The sequence below is a fragment of the Cajanus cajan genome, chromosome 2, assembly GCF_000230855.2.
Source record: "Cajanus cajan strain Asha chromosome 2, NIPB_CcT2T_4, whole genome shotgun sequence".
Classification (NCBI taxonomy): Eukaryota; Viridiplantae; Streptophyta; class Magnoliopsida; order Fabales; family Fabaceae; genus Cajanus; species Cajanus cajan.
In genome coordinates this window covers 71,486,659-71,506,044 of record NC_138518.1, presented here as the reverse complement: position 1 = coordinate 71,506,044, position 19,386 = coordinate 71,486,659, and the positions used below count along the sequence as shown (strand labels likewise).

The 19,386-nt window shown below is 31.5% G+C and overlaps 2 protein-coding genes across 2 annotated transcripts; one reads left to right on the top strand and one right to left on the bottom strand.

The window, feature by feature from the left end:
* The first annotated feature begins 3,867 nt into the window (after positions 1–3,867).
* On the top strand, positions 3,868–12,646 carry LOC109813218 (protein REDUCED WALL ACETYLATION 3). Its single transcript, XM_020377371.3, has 17 exons — positions 3,868–4,161; positions 4,238–4,296; positions 4,850–4,941; positions 5,872–6,009; positions 6,101–6,157; positions 6,240–6,312; positions 7,304–7,462; positions 9,049–9,198; positions 9,319–9,574; positions 10,161–10,276; positions 10,378–10,464; positions 10,605–10,693; positions 10,856–10,918; positions 11,037–11,093; positions 11,523–11,619; positions 11,731–11,889; positions 12,129–12,646. Exons 2-17 carry the CDS (start codon positions 4,264–4,266, stop codon positions 12,132–12,134), a joined length of 1,632 nt encoding a protein of 543 aa, XP_020232960.1. The 5' UTR covers positions 3,868–4,161; positions 4,238–4,263; the 3' UTR covers positions 12,135–12,646.
* Positions 12,647–16,229: 3,583 nt separating this feature from the next.
* On the bottom strand, positions 16,230–18,521 carry LOC109813239 (Pentatricopeptide repeat (PPR) superfamily protein). Its single transcript, XM_020377399.3, has one exon. It carries the CDS (start codon positions 18,297–18,299, stop codon positions 16,422–16,424), a length of 1,878 nt encoding a protein of 625 aa, XP_020232988.2. The 5' UTR covers positions 18,300–18,521; the 3' UTR covers positions 16,230–16,421.
* Positions 18,522–19,386: the final 865 nt, after the last annotated feature.

The window sequence follows — 19,386 nt, the reverse complement described above, 5'->3', positions numbered from 1 at the left end:
CATACAACTCAAAAACAACACACATCTTAAGGCTTAATCAATTTCATCAATTATCATCCATAAACAACTTACAACTAAAACATCTTTAAACATCACCATACATTATCCTAAAAAATGTGTAATGATCTATAATTGCACCACATCATTTATATAAATGAATCATCATACTTTAATAGTTAGATAACTTAGAACATCAAATTTTATTTCACTAAACCATGCTTAGCGTCATCTTTCTCGCATCCAGCGTCATTGAGACAGAGAGCCTTGTGCTTGCCCGCACTTGGTGCCAACCCACCTACGCTTGGTAATGATGAGGTAGAGTGTCTTTAAGTGAATCATGTTTATATTTTAGTTTAAAAAAGTTAAATATTTTTTGCTTATATATGGGTCCAGAGGGAAGACATTTTAAGAGATAGAAGGCTTAAATAAGTTTTTAATTCCTTAAATTTAAAATTGATCTTTTTAATCCCTATAATTTCTATAAAAATTGTTTTAATCCTTATACTAAAATATTGTCGTATAAAATCTACTTATTAATATCATTGTTAATAAAAACATCACATTAAATTTATATGATACTACGTAATTGTCTCAATCTATTACTTTCAGATATGTTATTGGTGACTTAATAAATTAAAATAATTTTTTTAAAAATTACAAAGATTAAAAAAGTAAATTTAAATTTTAAAAATTTAAAAATAAATTCACCTTAAACTTGAGTGATTAACAACATATTTAAATCAAAATAAAATAAAAAAAAATGATTTCTCAAAGCTGGGTACACAATCAAAACTCATATTATTAGAATAATTGGTAGAACATAAATGACATATTAGTTGTGACCGAAATTGAAGTTGAGGCCAATATCCAAAACTAAAGATAAAAACATAAAAGACATTTTAACCCAAGATGATAATGATTGCCATGTGTAATAAACTCAAAAGATTAGATCGATTAAAATTAATATAAATAATAATGTTTGGTAAAGTAAAAAAGATACAATTAAGCGATATTTAATGTTTCTTAAGTACTTTAAAATTGAATATTTACTTGAATGTTAGATCAACTTTTAATATGTATCTTATATGATAAAACCAAATCACGGATGTAAAATAAAATGGTTTTTGTATAAGGTAATTAAATAAATCATTTCTATTATTGAATATAAAAAATTGACAGCATTTGGATACTGTACATAACTTTTTATATCTTATTTACATTTTTATACACACATATTTTAAAAGTATATAAAAAAAATTATACAAAGCAACAACTTATATTGTATATTTTTAAAAACACAAACATAAATCACTTGATAAAGTTCGTACATTTTGTTGGAAAGGACGGAAGGTACAAATCTTTGCCACTTGACTTGAAAAGAATAATTCATTTGTGTTGTTGACTTCTAGGTAGATTGAAGTTAGAACCTAGTAATCTAATCGTAAATCGTAAAAGCATTTATTTCATGTCTTCAACGGTGTGTTAGAGAATCAAAATTAAGGACAAGTACACACAAGGAATGTAGGATGAGTGAAAAATAGTTTTTAATTAAAGCAAAACAAAAAAAAAAAAAGAATATTTAATATTTTGTTGTCTTAATTAGTATTTAATATTTCATATTTCGTTACTCATTTTAACACTAAATTAATTTGAATTACTAAAAAAATAGACAAATGTCAAAAATTTAAAATAATAAAAAATTAACATGAAGAAAAAAAAATCGTAATGTTTATAAAGATCTAATACATATTTGAGCCTTAATTTGTGGCAATGTTGAATCTTCCATCTTTGAGTTTTTTTTCTTCTTCTTTTTCCTTTATCTACAATTTCGTACATGAACACTAGGTAGCATTAATGGAAATCCAAATAAATAAATAAATAAATAAATAAACCACTGATTGGTGCATTCAGCTATTTCCTCGACTTCACACAGAAACACAGATGTATAAAAAATAACATATTTCATTGCATGAAATAAATAATATAATTTTAATAAATTTAGAAAAGATGTATCACATTTTCATTTAATTTATTTTAATGTTACTGTATATTATTAATAAAATATTATCATAATAAATTAAATCTTATATGTAGTTTATTTTTATTAATATATTACTAATTTTATTTTTGAATAATACCTTTTTCCGTGTATATTTATTGTATATTATGTCATACTGAACAATAAATTTATTTAAAATAAATTGATAAAAATAATATATAAAAAACAAACAATTAAGAATATAGTCATATATTTGTTAAAATATAAAAATGATAAAATAATATTTTTAATTTATCTACAAAAATATTATATATATATATATATAAATTAACTTTTTGAATTTTTTTAATTATGAGCCCTGAATCGTTGTATCTTTAGATTAGAATTGAACTGGCTTAACTATAACAATAATTAATAACTTAATTATTGATATACTTATTTTCTTTCGAATCTCGTGCTTAAGAAAAACATGCTAGTGACTTTGATGACAAGGACGAAATATTTACGTTTTAATTTTTCCTCTTTTCTTAATTACATAAGTTGTGTTCGAAGAGGCCAAGAAAAAAACATTTTTTAATTAAGAATGTTAGTTGAAACATGTTTAATAATCATTTCTAACATATTTTTACCGTAGATAATCTCATCATACAAAAAAAAAAAAAAAACGCGAACCATATTAGTGAGATTATTTAATTTAATAAATACTTTTGGGTTGTAGTTATAAATTTGTAATTGCGTTAGCTTAATTTTTTTTTTGTCAATTATAGTAATTCTATATGATTTCAACATAATTATTTTTGGTAAAAAAAATTAAATGATGTCCAAAAATAATTAGAATGAAATTTGCACTTATTTTTATTATATAATCATTGAAAAGTATTGTTTTGTTGAATTATTGGTCTTGTCTCATTCTATTATTCCTACTGCCACCTCATATAACAAGTGACATCCACTCAAACGGCATTTGCAGATTTTCATTGGCCAAATCATATAATAAAAAAAAATATAGTGAAACTCACAAAATTACTTTACTTAGAGGAGAGATAACAAAATAACGAGTTAATTACATAAATATAATTACACTAAACCATTTGACCTATAAAGTTTCGGTTTCAGATTTTCTTTACTGCATTGTATGGAATCGTTCACTAGTGATTTCCATTCTTCGGAAGCAACGGTTTAAGGCTGTGTTTGTGAAAAAATTATCTTCGACATAACTTGCTTTTTGATCAAGAGTTAATTTTACGTTTTGTGTATTAAAATACATGAAAATTCATCAAATATATGAAACATTATTTTAAAAAATATAATTGTATTAGGTGTGTTGTCTACGACTCAATGCACCACCGACAGTGAAATTATTCTGGATTGCATGTCAGTCATTAACTAATTTTTATTACAACATTGTGTTAGTGAAAACGAATGCTAGCTAATGTAAAAATAATTTTATTAACTCAAAAGTAAACAATTTTATCTCATAATAATTAGATTATCCCCCCTTTCCCTCTATTTCTATGTAAGTTAGTCACTTAAGTCTTAATCGTATCCGGTAATAACTGTTTTGGTACTTTTTCTTTTATTGAAGTAATTCCGATATTTTACTATAAATACATGTAATTTATGTATTTCCCTAGTGAAAATCTCTCTATATATAATAAATACATGATTAAAAGGGACGTATGAATAGTATTAAGAAAATGAATAATATAATAGGTGAAAGTAATTAAAGAGTATAGTGATGAGATTAGTTGTTGGATTGAGAAGTGATTAAGTGTGTTAGTTAAGTATGCATTTTATTGGAAGCAAGAGGAAGAGGAGAAAAGCAAGTGGCAACCAACAATAACGTAATGTGAGAGACACACAACATAGGGAAATAGAAGAGCATTTGTTTTCTTCATCTCATCTAATGTGTCTCATTTGAAAGAGGAAAAAAGAAATAATAAAAAAGAAATAATAAAAAAAAAGAAAAAAGGGTTCTTCGAATTTCCAAATGTTGAACCACTGAGAGAGAGACATCCCCTCCGACATTTTCTCTATTCTTGAAGCAAACTCCTCGTCTCAGATCTCTCTCTAGGGTTTCCGTTTCTCTCTCTGCTATTTATGATCACTCTCTGAGGCGATTCTCTTCCCAAATCAGCTCTTCCGTCTCTTCGTCGTCTCTGGTACGCTTTTTCCGATTCCCAATCTTCCATTTCCAATGCGCCTTCTTTTTCCTTCACTCAGATCCTTCTTTTGCAGATTGGAGCGGATTCCTCTCCTTCCAGATGGTGGTTTCGGGGCCAATCACGCCGGGCCAGGTGCGTCCTTACTCGCATTCTTCAATTCCTAACTGTTTTTTCTAGTCGCTGCTCAATGGATTCTGGGACTCGTAACTTGCGATTACTCTCGCGATCTGCTTGCGTGTTCCGTTCTTTAAATCTCGTTCTTCACGAGTGGCGGGATTGTTCTATCTGGATGTGGATGGTGTGGATGGAAAGTGGGGGGAATTCGTTTTATTCAGTTCAAATGAGCGCAATTGTGCGGGTTTCAGTTGCTCAATCTGTTGTTTTTGTGATCTGAAGCAGTGTGTTAAGCCTAGATGTGGTTGGGGGAAAACCGTTTCTGAATCAGAGAGTATGATTTGTTGGCAAACTTCTATGCCGTTATCTGAGCTTGCTGACGTGTGCTGTAAGGAAATAAATGTGTAGTTTCTGTTCGTTGAAGGATGCATTTATGGTTGATGGCTCTATTCTGTTGGATTATAATGGGATTGGATTCTTTTGCTGCTGCTTTCGATTTTGCGCGAGTTAGGAATATTTATGCTAATTTTTGGGAGGCAGTTTCTGATGGAGCTTTGCTTTATGTCTTCAGGTGTCTTTCTTGCTGGGGGTTATTCCAGTTTTTGTTTCATGGATATATTCGGAGTACTTAGAATACAAGAAAACCTCGTCTCCTCCCAAAGTGTAAGTTTCTTTCACTGTCACGACAAAGCAAATTATATTGACTTTAGCTGCTTGGGTTTTATCAAAGCGTTAGAGTGTATTAGTGGAATATAGGTATCAAGTGTAAGTTTCATCTCTACTATTTGACCATTTCTTCTTGTGATTGGGTAGACGTAGTTGAAGAGGGTGATTATGATGAAGAATAAATATAACTACGATATTTTACACATAAATCTTGGGATGACACTTGATGTTATTACAATAACGATCTAATTTGTTTTGGTAAAGGGAAAATCTTTAAAATAGGTATTAATGTAATCATGTAAGGTATTTGGGGATAGATAGTGGTCCAGAAATCAAGTAGCAGCATTTAATCATCAAATTGATGATATGGATAAAATATATATATATATTTTATGATACTCCACTTTACTTGGAGATCTGAAACCATGCTGGGACCTTTATTTTGAACACATGATAGTACCTAAATCAGTGAATGGATACTTCACACACTCACACATATATATACAATAAATAATTAGATGCTGCCTCTAAAGCTTTGAACTGTTTGGACTTTGGATCCCAGTGTTTGCAGTACATCTGTGAACACTTAATGACTCTTGTGGCATTCAACTCTGTGTCATGCAAACAAAACTGCTATTGAGAATTTAGTATTGTTGGAAAATTGCATTTTGAACATAAACACCTAGTATGGGTGATTGGGTGGTATCTTTCCATCTCTACTTTTGATCTATTTTAAGTTTTCATTTAAACAACTAAATTTGATTTGTGTTATCACTTTTTTTGTTGATCAAAGATGTACTTTTGTTTTTTGTTCATGCTACTTTCAAAACTGAGTTTCCTAATCTAAAGTTTTTTTACATATGGGAAGCATAAAATAATTTATCAAATATTTTTTGATGCTTAATTAATTTTCATTGGGAACTGCAGTCATTCAGATACTAGTCTTGAAGAGTTGGGAAAAGATGCGATTAAGGAAGATGATCGGGCCATTTTGCTGGAATCAGGGCTTTCAAGATCAACATCAGCAAAATTCCATTCTTCATCTGTCAAATTGAATTTGATTCGGTCATTTTCTATGATATGCAATGTCATGGTGTTCTTTCTCTTTTCTACTTTTATATATAAAGATTCTTACCTTTTTACTTTTCATGTGTAGGTTTTTGACCATGGATGATTCTTTCTTGCTAGAAAACAGAGCAACTTTGAGGGCAATGTATGTCATCATTTTGTGAATGACCAAATATAATCTGTTCCACTCTTTCTGAATTCTGAAAATGTATTTAAAATTTTTATAGGGCTGAATTTGGGTTGATTCTATTTTATTTCTACATATGTGATCGAACCAACATACTTGGAGATTCCACCAAGGTACTTGTATACCACTTATTATGTTTCCACTTGTTTTTTTCATTTGAGCTACAACATGAAATATTGTTTTCAAGTGATGTATTCTCTCTGGACTCGAATATAAATAAAATTAACTAACTTATTCACTAAGTAAGAAAGTTAGTTATCATCGGTTAATTTTACTAATCTCGATTAAAATTAAAGTTTTTTCCTATATTTCCCTTCATTGGAACTTGATATCAAGAATAAAAAAGATCATTGGAAATAGAATCTCATTTAAGTGAAGGATATTTTGGAGATAATATCATGAAATTAGTTATAATTTGCTTATATTTTGGTCAATCATTCATGAGATCTTTTGTTTTGCTTTATTTTGAGTCCCGAGGCTTACATAAAGTAACTTTTTCTTGTAAGACATCCTCAGATTTTGTATGCTTCTTTATAATTATTTTCTTTTTAGTTTTCACACTTTTTTCTTGTTATTAATGTTTTTATTTTTCCTTTGAATATTTATATGTAAATCATATCCCTTTTGAGATATGTATGGTGGTTATGAATGCCTGCAAACTAACTATACAAGTAATTGAAAAACATGCTATATTGTAAACTGCTTCACCTTCAGGATAATTTTCACTTTGGTAGTTTTTTCAATTACATGTTTTGCTATTTATGATATCTTAGCTCAATGTGCTTTTATGTTCAATTTTTCTCTCCCTATAATTGCTTATCAATAGATTGGTAAGATTTATTCTTTGATAGAGGTTTGACTTAAGAAGATTCTTATAACATGTTTTACTTGTAGATTTTTTGCATTTTTTTTGTTTAGATATGCACTGTGACACAGGCTTGATTTGGCAATACTTATTTCTTTGTCTAAAGATGTGTTTGTATCTGCAGTTGTGTTCTATATATTTAAGTCATTATATATTTATATGATTTCAAACTATTGCCATTTGTAAATTGAAATAAATTTTTTTATTTGCTTGACCATCCTTTTTTTTTTTTTTTACAGAGTTATAGTCGGGATCTTTTCATCTTCCTTTTCCTTCTTCTGATTATAGTTTCAGCTCTGAGTTCTTTAAAGAAACATAATGACACATCAACATTTTCGGGAAAAAGCATGCTTTACCTTAATCGGTATCAAACAGAGGAATGGAAAGGATGGATGCAGGTGAGCTCTCCCTTTTGGCTGATGTAAAAAACTTGTAAATAAAAATGCTGTATTTTCTGCTTGCCTCTAAAAGAAATATTGTTTAAAAGTATTTACTTGACCTTTTTTTTATTTGACATTTTACTTTAAAACTAACATTGTATACCTGCTTCAACTTGCCTACTTATTCCACTCGATGAGATTGATTACATCAATTGCATGACACCATTGAGGTCGATTAAAGATCAATTTCTCAATGATATTATTCACTAAGATCCCTCGTAACAATCTCTTTCAATGTCTTTCTTGCTCTGTTTCCTTTTTCACATTACAAAAAACCATGTAATCTACTTTCACCACTAGTGCTTCGAGTGATCTTTGCACATGTTGAAACCACCTTAACTGATTTTTGTTTTCATTTCCTCAATTAGTGTCACCCTAATATCTCCTTGAATAAAATTATTTTGTATCCTATCCTTTCTTGTGTGACCATACATTCATCTTAACATTCTTGCTTTTGCTACTCTCACTTTTTTCTCTTGTTGTCCCTTTAAAGTCTAACATTCACTACCATATAGTGTAGCTAGACATATAACAATACAATAAAATTCCCTTTGAGCATAATGGGTACTTTATGATTACAAATAACCCCTTATGCCTTTATCCATTTTAACCATCCAACTTGTATCTTATATTTGCATCTTCATAAAATTCTCCATCATTTTGTAATATTTATCCTAGACATTTGACCTTAGAAGCCTATGGTGCGACATCCTCCCATTTTTACTTCTATGCCATTTTTCTCTTGATTCCTACTAATTTGCAATACATATATTCTGTGGTTCTCCTACTCAAGCGAAAAAGTCTGTCTCCAAAGCCTAAGTTGACAATTAAGCTTGTTCCTTGATTCCTCAATCAAAGTCTACAAAAAGTATTCAATTAAGGATAATCTTTTTATGTCTTTGGTAAGCACATCTAAGACTGAATTAAACAAATAAGAACTCAAGGTAGAGCCCTGATGTAATTCTATCCTTAAAGGAAAGTTCTTAGTCTTGTTTCTTGGAGTTCTCACACTAGTAGTCACTTCATTATGCATGTCTTGTATAGCACAGATATAAGTCACAGTCACACAAATACCTTTCTTTTCCTAAGTCTTCCACAACACTTCAGTTGGCACTCAATCATGTGCTATTTCCAAGTCGATAAAAACCATATATAGGTCTTTTTCTTTACCTCAGTACCTTTCAATCAGCTTTTGTAAAAGATAAATTTCTTTTATTGTAGAGCTTTTTAGCATAAAACCAAATTGACTTTCTGCAATTCTAGGCACTTCTATTAATATATAGACTAATCACCTTTTCTTATAATTTCAGTGTGGCTTTCAAAGCAATGCCTAGAATAAACTGAAAATTGGAGCTATTTGATGATGTGTGTTTGTGATGGAAATTAAGGCTTGTAGTTATTGAAATAAATTCAAGTTGATGTGTCTCTATATAGTATTCTCGTATGTTGCTTTCAAAAGGCCATAATTCATCAGAAAGTTTTAATTTTGTCTGTTACTTCTAAGTAATGGTTCCTCCATTCAAGCTTTTGTTCCATTTGTTCAGGTCCTCTTTTTAATGTATCATTATTTTGCTGCCACGGAGATATACAATGCAATACGTGTTTTCATTGCTGCATATGTTTGGATGACTGGATTTGGCAACTTCTCCTATTATTATGTCAGAAAAGATTTTAGCCTTGCACGTTTTACTCAGGTAATATAGGGTCCTTGACCTCAAATACCATTTTTATTTTACTTGGTGTTCACTGTCTATCTTTTTCTTGTTACTCTTTTTTCATTAACAATATACCTAATTCGTTAAAATTCTATGCAGATGATGTGGCGGCTTAATTTTTTTGTGGTGTTCTGTTGTATTGTGCTTAACAATGACTATATGCTCTACTATATATGTCCAATGCACACGCTTTTCACTTTGATGGTGTATGGAGCATTGGGTATATATAACAAATATAATGAAGTTAGGTCCGTGATGGCTGCAAAGATTGTGGCATGCTTTCTTGTGGTGATCCTGATTTGGGAAATCCCTGGATTCTTTGACATATTTTGGAGCCCGTTTGCTTTCTTTTTGGGTGAGTAATATTTGTAGCTTGTACTTCTCTGTTATTAGTTTAACTTTTGGTTATATTCATTTTGCTGTGACTCTTCTCGCAATGTACTCACATAACTGAGCTTGCCACATGCTTATACTTTACAACTCAGCCTTGAGCCAGTTTTTTTCACCCCTGGCCCCTCAAAGCTGTGGGCTTTGAATTGAATGCCTTTATTGTCCTTAAAATTGTGGAAATCCCCTTCCTCTTTTAACCGTAATTACTGTCAACTTGATAAAATAATTCTTATAATTTGGGCCTAGTTCATTCCTACAAATCAGCTGTAAGCTGAGGAGTGCCTAAGCCTTGTAAGCTCTTATCAGGCACTATTTATAGTCAATGTGGTACATGAATTTTTCCCAATAATAATGTTATTGTCAAAATGACAGTAATATGCATTTATTTATTAGATACTATATTCTATCAAAAAATTCTATAGATATGCTCTCCTCCAATTCCTAAGTGGTTGCTTTTTGAATGTAGTCTGTTTGCAGTTTCCTAGTTGATTTGCTAATATGAGCTTACATGCTGTTTGCTGCAAATGCATAATTGTAATTTTTTGTGGCAGGTTATACCGATCCTGCAAAGCCTGATCTCCCTCGAATGCATGAGTGGCATTTCAGATCTGGGCTTGATCGCTACATCTGGATAATTGGAATGATTTATGCCTACTTTCATCCAAATGTAATCTCACATACTAGCTTGTGTGGTGGTCATTGGGTATTTTTTCCCCTTTTGATAATATTCAGTCCAGCTGTTTTATATTTGAAAATTCACCATCTCAGGTTGAGAAATGGATGGAAAAATTGGAAGAGAGTGAAACGAAGAGAAGAGTTACCATCAAAACCATCATTGTATCAGTTTCATTATTTGTGAGTTGCATATCTTACAATAAGATTATTTCCTAAGATTATCCATGGTTTTCTCTTCTTTTATGTTATTACTCCAATATTCTTTGATGTAGACCAAAAAGGGTAAACATGAACATCTCTTTTTCATCTTTCTTTTCCAGGTTGGGTACTTATGGTATGAATACATATACAAGCTTGACAAGGTCTCATACAACAAGCTCCACCCCTACACCTCATGGATTCCAATTACGTAGGTGTTATCTATTTCTTTTATTCCTTTTGTTGTTCTTAATGTTTTCGTTGTTTCCTTTCTTTAAGCTTGAAAGATAGCAATCCTAGAGTAATATGTGGAATGTATTTATATTTTTCTTTTCAGATCCTTCTATTGATCCTTTTACTTATTATTTTTCAGTGTATACATTTGCTTGAGGAATTTCAGTCAGCGGCTACGAAATTTCTCTTTGACCCTCTTTGCGTATGTGTTCTTTACCTTAATCATTAAAATTCCATGTTGATTGGTTTTGACCCATTTTCTTTATATTTGGTGACCGCTATCTATTTTTTGTTTCTTAATTTCCCCAATTTTGTATCAGGTGGCTTGGCAAGATTACTTTGGAGACATACATTTCCCAGTTTCATATTTGGTTAAGGTGTGTGTGTACTGAGCCCTTCTCTCCGTGTTATTCATTGAGAGGACTTCATGATGCATTAATACCGTAATTAACAATTTTAAGAGATTTATTCTGGTCTGATGGATATGCGCTCAAATGAATGATGCATCATATATTTTTCATTTGTTTCGTATTTTCATTACCGAAGATCCTTGAATTGGAAATATTTATGTTAAGCAATGACCCAGCTCAATAGATAATAGTGCATAGTTAAATTCGTAGATCATGATTTAGTTTCAGTTGTAGCTGTAGTCAGTCATGGTTTGAGAGACTGGAATTGGCATGTTTATTTAAATCTTAGTATATTGGGTCTAGATTAAACATCGGAAAATATTATAATGGAATGGAACTTTTGAACGAACTTCAACTCAGTTAAGAGTTACTTGATAATTTCCTCTTTGTATACAGGTCTAACATGCCAAACGGACAACCCAAGTGGCTTCTTTCTCTTATCCCCGAGTATCCTATGCTCAACTTCATGCTCACAACTGCTATATACGTATTTGTAAGGATCTTTCTTCTTTCTTTCATTTGTTTGTTTTTCTTATTTATATTCAAGTCCCATCATACTAAGTTACACATTTTGTATGCACTGCTATCTTGACATGGTTTGCAGGTATCTCATCGACTTTTTGAATTAACAAATACACTTAAGACAGTGTTCATACCTACAAAAGACAATCGGCGGCTGCTACATAATTTTATTACTGGGGTTATCCTTTCCCTATCTGTGTATTGCATCTCACTCATTCTGATTCAGATTCCTCATTCAACGGTAAATGTCTATTTGCTTTGTAAAGGGTTTATACTTGATAATCTTGGGAAAGGATAATTACATATAAGATGTCTGGGTGCTCAGGTGCCTGTTACTTGTTGCTTAAAGCTTCAATAATGAATACCAAATGAAGTTTTATAATGCTTTGTTTTAAACAAAAGAGGGGGTGGGTGGATCAAATATGTCTTTTCATTTTCTTAAATATATATATTAATTGGAAATTTGTTTGATACTGATAGGTTTGAAGGTCAAGACATCAAAGAGAGTTTACATACCTTTGGATTGGCTGTCTGAGAGGAAACTAGGAAATGTGGATTAAAATAAGGGTACACGGAAATGTGGGATCGTTTTTGGAGCAGTGTTTCTATAGTTGCGGAAGTAGTATCTTCAATGACAGCATCCAATATATACGTTGAGTGTTGGTTTGTATCAGAGGTTGGCAGATGAAAAGGGGGATTAACCCTGAAGGAATTTGAACCAATTTTCTATAAATTCATTTGTGCTCACACATAAAAGGAGGAAAAGGTAGGATCATGATACAAATCCTTTTCTTGGCTTCGAAGAAATTCAAGATTCATTTCATTACCTGTTCCTTTTCAATTTTCATTGTCATTTTTTGACTTTGTTCGTCTGTGAAGGATAAGGAAATATATGTATATTCATTTTTACAATCTTACTAGAAACGCATTGTCATACTCTTGTAACAATAGTTTTGTTTAATGGCTATAAGTGCAAGTATAGTGATCTTTTTTTTTTCTTTCTCGGTCATTGGGGTAGTATTGAGGGAATTTTACGACTGCAGGGTTCGAACCTGTTGCTCATTAAACTTAGTCCTGTTGGCTCTAACTAGTGAGTTATCTGGGCAAGGGCGATTATAGTGCCACCATTTAATTGCAGAGAATGTTTGGCACTTTAGCACACTGTAGCAACGATGTCCCCCCACAAAGTTTAGAAATAATGTTGTTTAATTAGCACTCAACCAGAACATCCACACTGAAATGTTCTCAATCGCTTCTTTAAACTCTGGACCAGCGATAATACGTTCGAATTTGCATGACACGAGTCATTTCGTTGCATTGCTAACTATTGTCATTTGCTCGGAGGGATTTAGGGTTCAACTTTGGAGTGAGCTATAATTTTAAATGTCCGATAATGCAAGCAAAGTTATAAATATTTAATTGTTGTGCCTAGAAAGTATATCTGTGGCAAAGGATTGATCTTTAAGGAGTAATATATCAAATTACTTAATGAAATTGAAATTTAGAATCATTAGGTGACTTCAAGAATCAAAGTAACATTATTGCAATATTAGGAACGAAGTACTCATAACTTTAGAGACTAATTTAGTGCATTATTAGATGGTTAGGTAGCAGCCTTAAAATTACATTTAATTTTAACATTATTCGTGGACCCATAATTTTGTCATTGATGGAAAAGTTGGTACGTTAAAAACCTGAAATTTTGTTTCCTATGTAGGGCGTGGGGATGGTCCCCCTTTAATCTGTCCCTGTTGTTAACTCACATGATGGTGATAGTATTCTCCACAAATTCCAGGTGTCAGGCACAAACCTTTTCATTTATTCTTTGACAAAAGAATAGCAAATCTTGACGGAATAAAGAATTTGTTTCAAAGCGTGAATTAATAAGGGAGTATAATTTTGTTTTAAAAAATTTGAAAAAACTTCGTTATATAATAATTTAAATATAAAATATTATCCATGAATTTGGATTAATAAAAATGAACTATTAAATAATTTTAATTTTTTTAAATTTATAAATTTGATTTATATATTAAAAAAATCCTAATTTAATAGTTAAATTTTTTAATTTTGATATAAAAAAAATGAATTAAATATAATAAATCTACTAAAATTTATTAAAAAAAAATTAATTAAATGATTAAATCGTTAAAAATATTAAATTATTAAATAGAATACCTTCATAAAGACTTAGTTCAAAAGTAAATGAATTTATTTTATATATATAAAATTAAGTTTTGAGAAAATAATAAAACTATTGCTTATTCATAACCCATAATTCAACACTTCGCTCATGCCTTTTTTTTTTCTCGTTGAACTTACACTCATGGCTTTGTAAAGCACAAAGGCGTTAATTTTATCAAGAATAAATAGTAAGAATAGAATTAGGCTTTTCAATTCGTATTTTTGTGAATAATTTGAACAAAAATTAAGCAGTATCGTTATTTATTGTTGGACAGAAATACTGAAAATAGAGTGAATTAAAAGGTGGGTTCCATGAAAGAGATAAATATTCCTATCTTACCAAATTCAATTACTAGAGTGATATTGAAGCGTTCCATAGTTCATCGCATTCACTTTTGACTCTTCCGTTCAATTCTGCCATAAATTTCAAGCTCCAAAAAAACGAGTTGGCGGTGTTCTATTTCTTCTACATGTTGATATGAAAGAGTCGTGCAAGTTTTCTAGCTGTCTCCAAAAGGCAAAGATATTTGTACCTTCCTGCTCTAATCAATGCTCTTATAATCTCATTTATTCTTTTCTTAAATGTCTTTATCTTAAAAAATGTCACAACTTTTTAATTTATATAGAAAAAAAAATACTGCATTTATTTTTAGAAAGGTGGGTTGTTTACTTGATATTAGACGGAGTCATCTCATATTAATTTAAATTTTTTTATAAAAAGTATTCTACATTCAATAAAATATGGAAATTAGTTTCTAATGAAAAACTAAAATCTTTTCATTTTATTAAATATAGAAATTAAAAATACATTAATTTTTATAACAACTAAAACAAAAAAAATCATGATATTTTTAAAGATAAAATATTTAATTTTGATTTTGTATTTTTAAATAATTGTTTAAAAATATCTTATATTTAATTTTAATTTTCTATTTTTAAATAATGTTTTAAAAATATCTTCTTATATTTTGTTTTAAAAAGAATCGTGATATATTATGTAAATTGAGAGAATATATATTAAGTTAATTAAAAAATATATATCAAATTTATTTAAATTTAAAAAAAGTGTAAGTAATTTTTTGAGCGCATATCTTTTTTTTTTTTTTTTTTTTTCTTTACTCACCAATAAATAATTCATTGAACAATTGAGAAAGAATAATGGGTTTCCCTGAGTGTTCATATCATATCAGCATTCAGTTAAATATACAAATGGTTTTTTAATCGATTAAAACTGAATATAATATAACGAAGAATGTAACTATGTATGCATCGCACAATTAATTTTACGTTATTTAATTTACTTACTTTTATGCTATAATAATACCAAATAATACATTTTTTATTCATCCCAAACGACTTTATGTCATAGTTGTAAAGTTCTTTTCGCAATTTTTTTACGAGAAAAAACTGTCCATAAATGAGAAGTCTTTTCATGAAGATTTAATTAGACACTTTAAATTACAGCCACATAGAAGATTCTACTGTTTTACTGAATAAGTCAAAGATATAAGATTAGAAGTAAAGCTTAGTAAAACAAATCAAGATAGTGCATAAATGACAATAGTATATGCAAAAACTGAATGTGTTTTATCCTCTATTTTGAGGGTCTTGATCCATGTACATTTGTTACTCACTTTTCCTTGTTCAACTGGTGTGGTTTAGTTACATGTGTATTTAGTTATCCATCACTCGGACACTTACTGTTTTAACTCGGCTTTATAGTAAAAAAAGTTTGAGTAGTATGTGAATGGTCTTATAGATAAAAGAAAAATCATTGAAGATTTACAAAGTTAAAAACCATTTTACTATTTTGTTAATTTCAAGACCAAATTTACTAACCCCTACAATTTTGGGACCAAATTTGTAATCCGCTCTTATTTTTAAGATGTCTAACCGGTGTTTTGCGAAGGAAAAGCTCCTTCACAAATCCACCGCAAACTAATTGGGATAAAAGCTTTTTTTTTTTCTTTTCATTCTTTCATGTTATATAAAGCATGTAAAAGCTCCAAGGAATATGCTGCACAGTCATGTCAAAAATAAATCCACCCCAAACTAACCATTTTTTATTTAAAGGGAAATCTCCATCACAGATCCACCACAAACTAATTCGAATAAGTATTTATTTTTTAGTCACTATTTCATTCATGTGTTATATACTGCATGTAAAAGCTCGAGTCTCCAAGGTATATGCGGCACAAATATATGTGATATGGAAAAATTAAAATTAGAACATAATTTCAGTTACAATTTGTTTTACTTATTATTGTACTTGTACTTCAGTTTAATTATTATTCAAGATCCATTATACTAATCTCTCAATCATATGTTAATGATCATTTTTTCCCCTTTTTGGATAGTTTTTGTGACAATTAACTAGATCTAGATGATAGAAAAATGTACATTAAAAACAGATAATAACCCGATGAATTAACTAGTGATTAGGCATTCTGGGACAATCAATTTAACGGAAAATCTCGTTTTCAATTTCCACCTAGGCAAAGACATATACAATCTCCCGAAACCTCAGTGCAATTTACTCTGACAAAAGTTGTCATAGAATCATGCCTCACTTTCTTTGCAAACCAAATGCTAGATAAGGGGAACATACCCATGCTCTTGCAGAACCGCTGTCAACGAATTTAAGCCAGCATAAATAAAGTCAGTTTGGGGATGTGTCCTGTCACCCGTTATAAAAACATGCACACCATTCACAAGTTCAATCCAGCTACATCCCGGTCTCTTCTTCACATTCTGTTGCTTCATTATATGCCTCACCTCAGATACTTCCTCATATCGACCAACAACTCCATAAACATTCGACATCAACACATAATTTCCACAATGGCCTGGTTCAAGTTCAATCACCTTACTAGCAGCAATCTCAGCCAAGTCTGTGTCCTTGTGGAGACGGCATGCTGCTAGCAAAGACCTCCATCCTACAGCATCGGCCTTGAACGGCATCGTTAGCACCAAATCGTAAGCCTCCACGAGCTTCCCTGCCCGGCAAAGCATGTCAATCACACAGGTGTAGTGTTCAATGGATGGAGAAACACCATATTTTGACTCCATTTCTGACAAAAACTCAAGCCCCTCCTTCACCATGCCTGCATGGCTGCATGCAGATAACAAACCAACAAAACTGATTTCATTAGGTTTCATTTGAGCTTCACACATACGAGAAAAAGTATCCAATGCCTCATCACCATAACCATGCATTCCATAACCCGTGATCATGATGTTCCACGAGGCCACATCCTTCTCTTTCATGTTGTCAAAAACCATGAGAGCATCTCTCATGTTTCCACACTTTGCATACATGTCCATCAAAGCATTGTTCAACAAAACATAATCAAAATCACTCTGACTTCCCTCCTTCCCCATCTCATTTACAACCATATACCCATGTATCTCTCTACCATGCATCAACGCCGCCAGATGAGTACAAGCTGGCAGAACCGTCGTAACAGTAACCAAATCAGGCTGAACCCCAGTTCCCAACATTCTATCAAAAAGCCTCAAGGTTCCATAATGATCACCACACTGTTCATGAACCGACATGATCGAGTTCCACGAGAAAACATCTCTCTCACTCATCACCTCAAACACACTCAACGCATCACCAACACATTTACATTTCCCATACATATCAATCAACGCATTAGAAACAACAACACTTAATTCATAACCCATTTTCATCACAAACCCATGCACAGCTCGTCCATTGTCAAAGTCCCCCATCACAGAAAATATCGACAAAACCCCGGTAACAGAGTATCTACAAGGAACCACCCCATTTCCCCACATCCTCCTAAACACCCCGAGAGCCTCCTCAAACCTCCCAATCTGCGCATACCCATTAACCATCGCATTCCAAAGCACCACATCTCTCACAGGCAATTCCTCAAACACCTCGTGTGCCTCCCCCACCAACCCGAATTTCAAGTAAGTATTAACCAACGCACTGCCAACAAACACGTCCAACTCCAACCCAAGTTTGAACAACAACCCATGAATCTTCCTAATCTCCATAAGATCGCCACAGGCTCTGATAGCACACGGGAAAGTGAACTTGTCCGGGACAATACCCATATGCCTCATTTGGCTATAGAGAGCAAAACCACGTTGGGGAAGGGCGTTTGCGACGAAGCCAGCGATGAGGGCGTTGTAGGCGAAGACGTTTTTGTCGTGATGGGAGGGAAAGTTGAAGACTTTGAGGGAGTGGTCGATGAGGGTGCACTTGGAGTACATGTTGATGAGGCTTGTGACGGCAAGGGGGGATCCAAAGAAGGCGTTTTTGAGCAAGTGGGTGTGGAGTTCCTTGCCCTTGGAGAGGTTTGCGTTGTGGGCACATGATTGGAGGGTGGCAATGCAAGTTCCTATGTCGTAGGAGGACCAGCTTGAGAAACAGAGCAACCTGTGATGATGTTGTTTCGGGATGACACCTCTTATGATTCTTCTTCCATTCATCTAAGTGTGCCGTGCATGCATCATCAATCTTGCATGTTTTCGTCGAGAACAAAAGTTTTATAACCCATGCTAAATTATAAATTTAGTGACATACATTATAAAGAATAATTATATAAGTAAACAGAACCACTTTATCTTTAAACAACAATCTATGAACTTTAATAGAATCCATGATCTTATACTGCATATGATTACCAAAAATTTCTCACGGGTCTGCTATACAAATCAGCAATAAATTTTATAAGTAAATAAATAACAAATACATCTTATATAGCTAATTATTTTAATTATCTTATAAAATGAAAACTAATATATTCAAACCTTGAAAAAAAAAAAAAAGGGAACCGGAAGAACATGAATTATGAATACTTGAACCTGATCAGTGAGATAGCAATGTATTATGTATCCGTATGTGGACAATTGTTTGCTTATCACCCGAAAGAAGTTTTATGTTGATGACTTAGCTATTAGCAGGCAGGTAACTTGTAGATCAAATGACTACTATAATAGCAAATTCAAATAGAAATTTTAACATATGATTTATTCATGATAGAATGAGTTATTGTATCACAAATTATTTTCCTGATACCATTCTAGACGAAAGAAAATGAAAAGTGATAGCTTGAAAAGGATGAACGATATTATTGTTCACTCAATGGGCTGGAAGTCTATTTATACCAAGTACCAACTGTTAGATAAATAAAACTATCGACTAATTATCAAGCAATAACTGAAGATAAGTAAAATATAACTGCAAAAGTTAAGCGATAAAATGACAATTCAAAATATTTGGTTGAATACAATATATTTCGGTTACATAAATGTCTCTCTTTGAACCTTGTAATTTTGCTGCTCTTTGACCTGCGATATATGATAACTAGATGCAACGCAAGTAATTTGTAGTTAGAGACACAACTTGTTTTTAAAGACACCAATAACAAATATAATAGTAGTTATTCAATCTTATTAGCTTGACATAAATATATACAATTATAATCATGACAAAAGAGCAAATCTAAGAGATACATACTATAAAAAAAATACAGTTTTGTGATAATCTGAGTGGTTTATGACCTGATCATCAGGT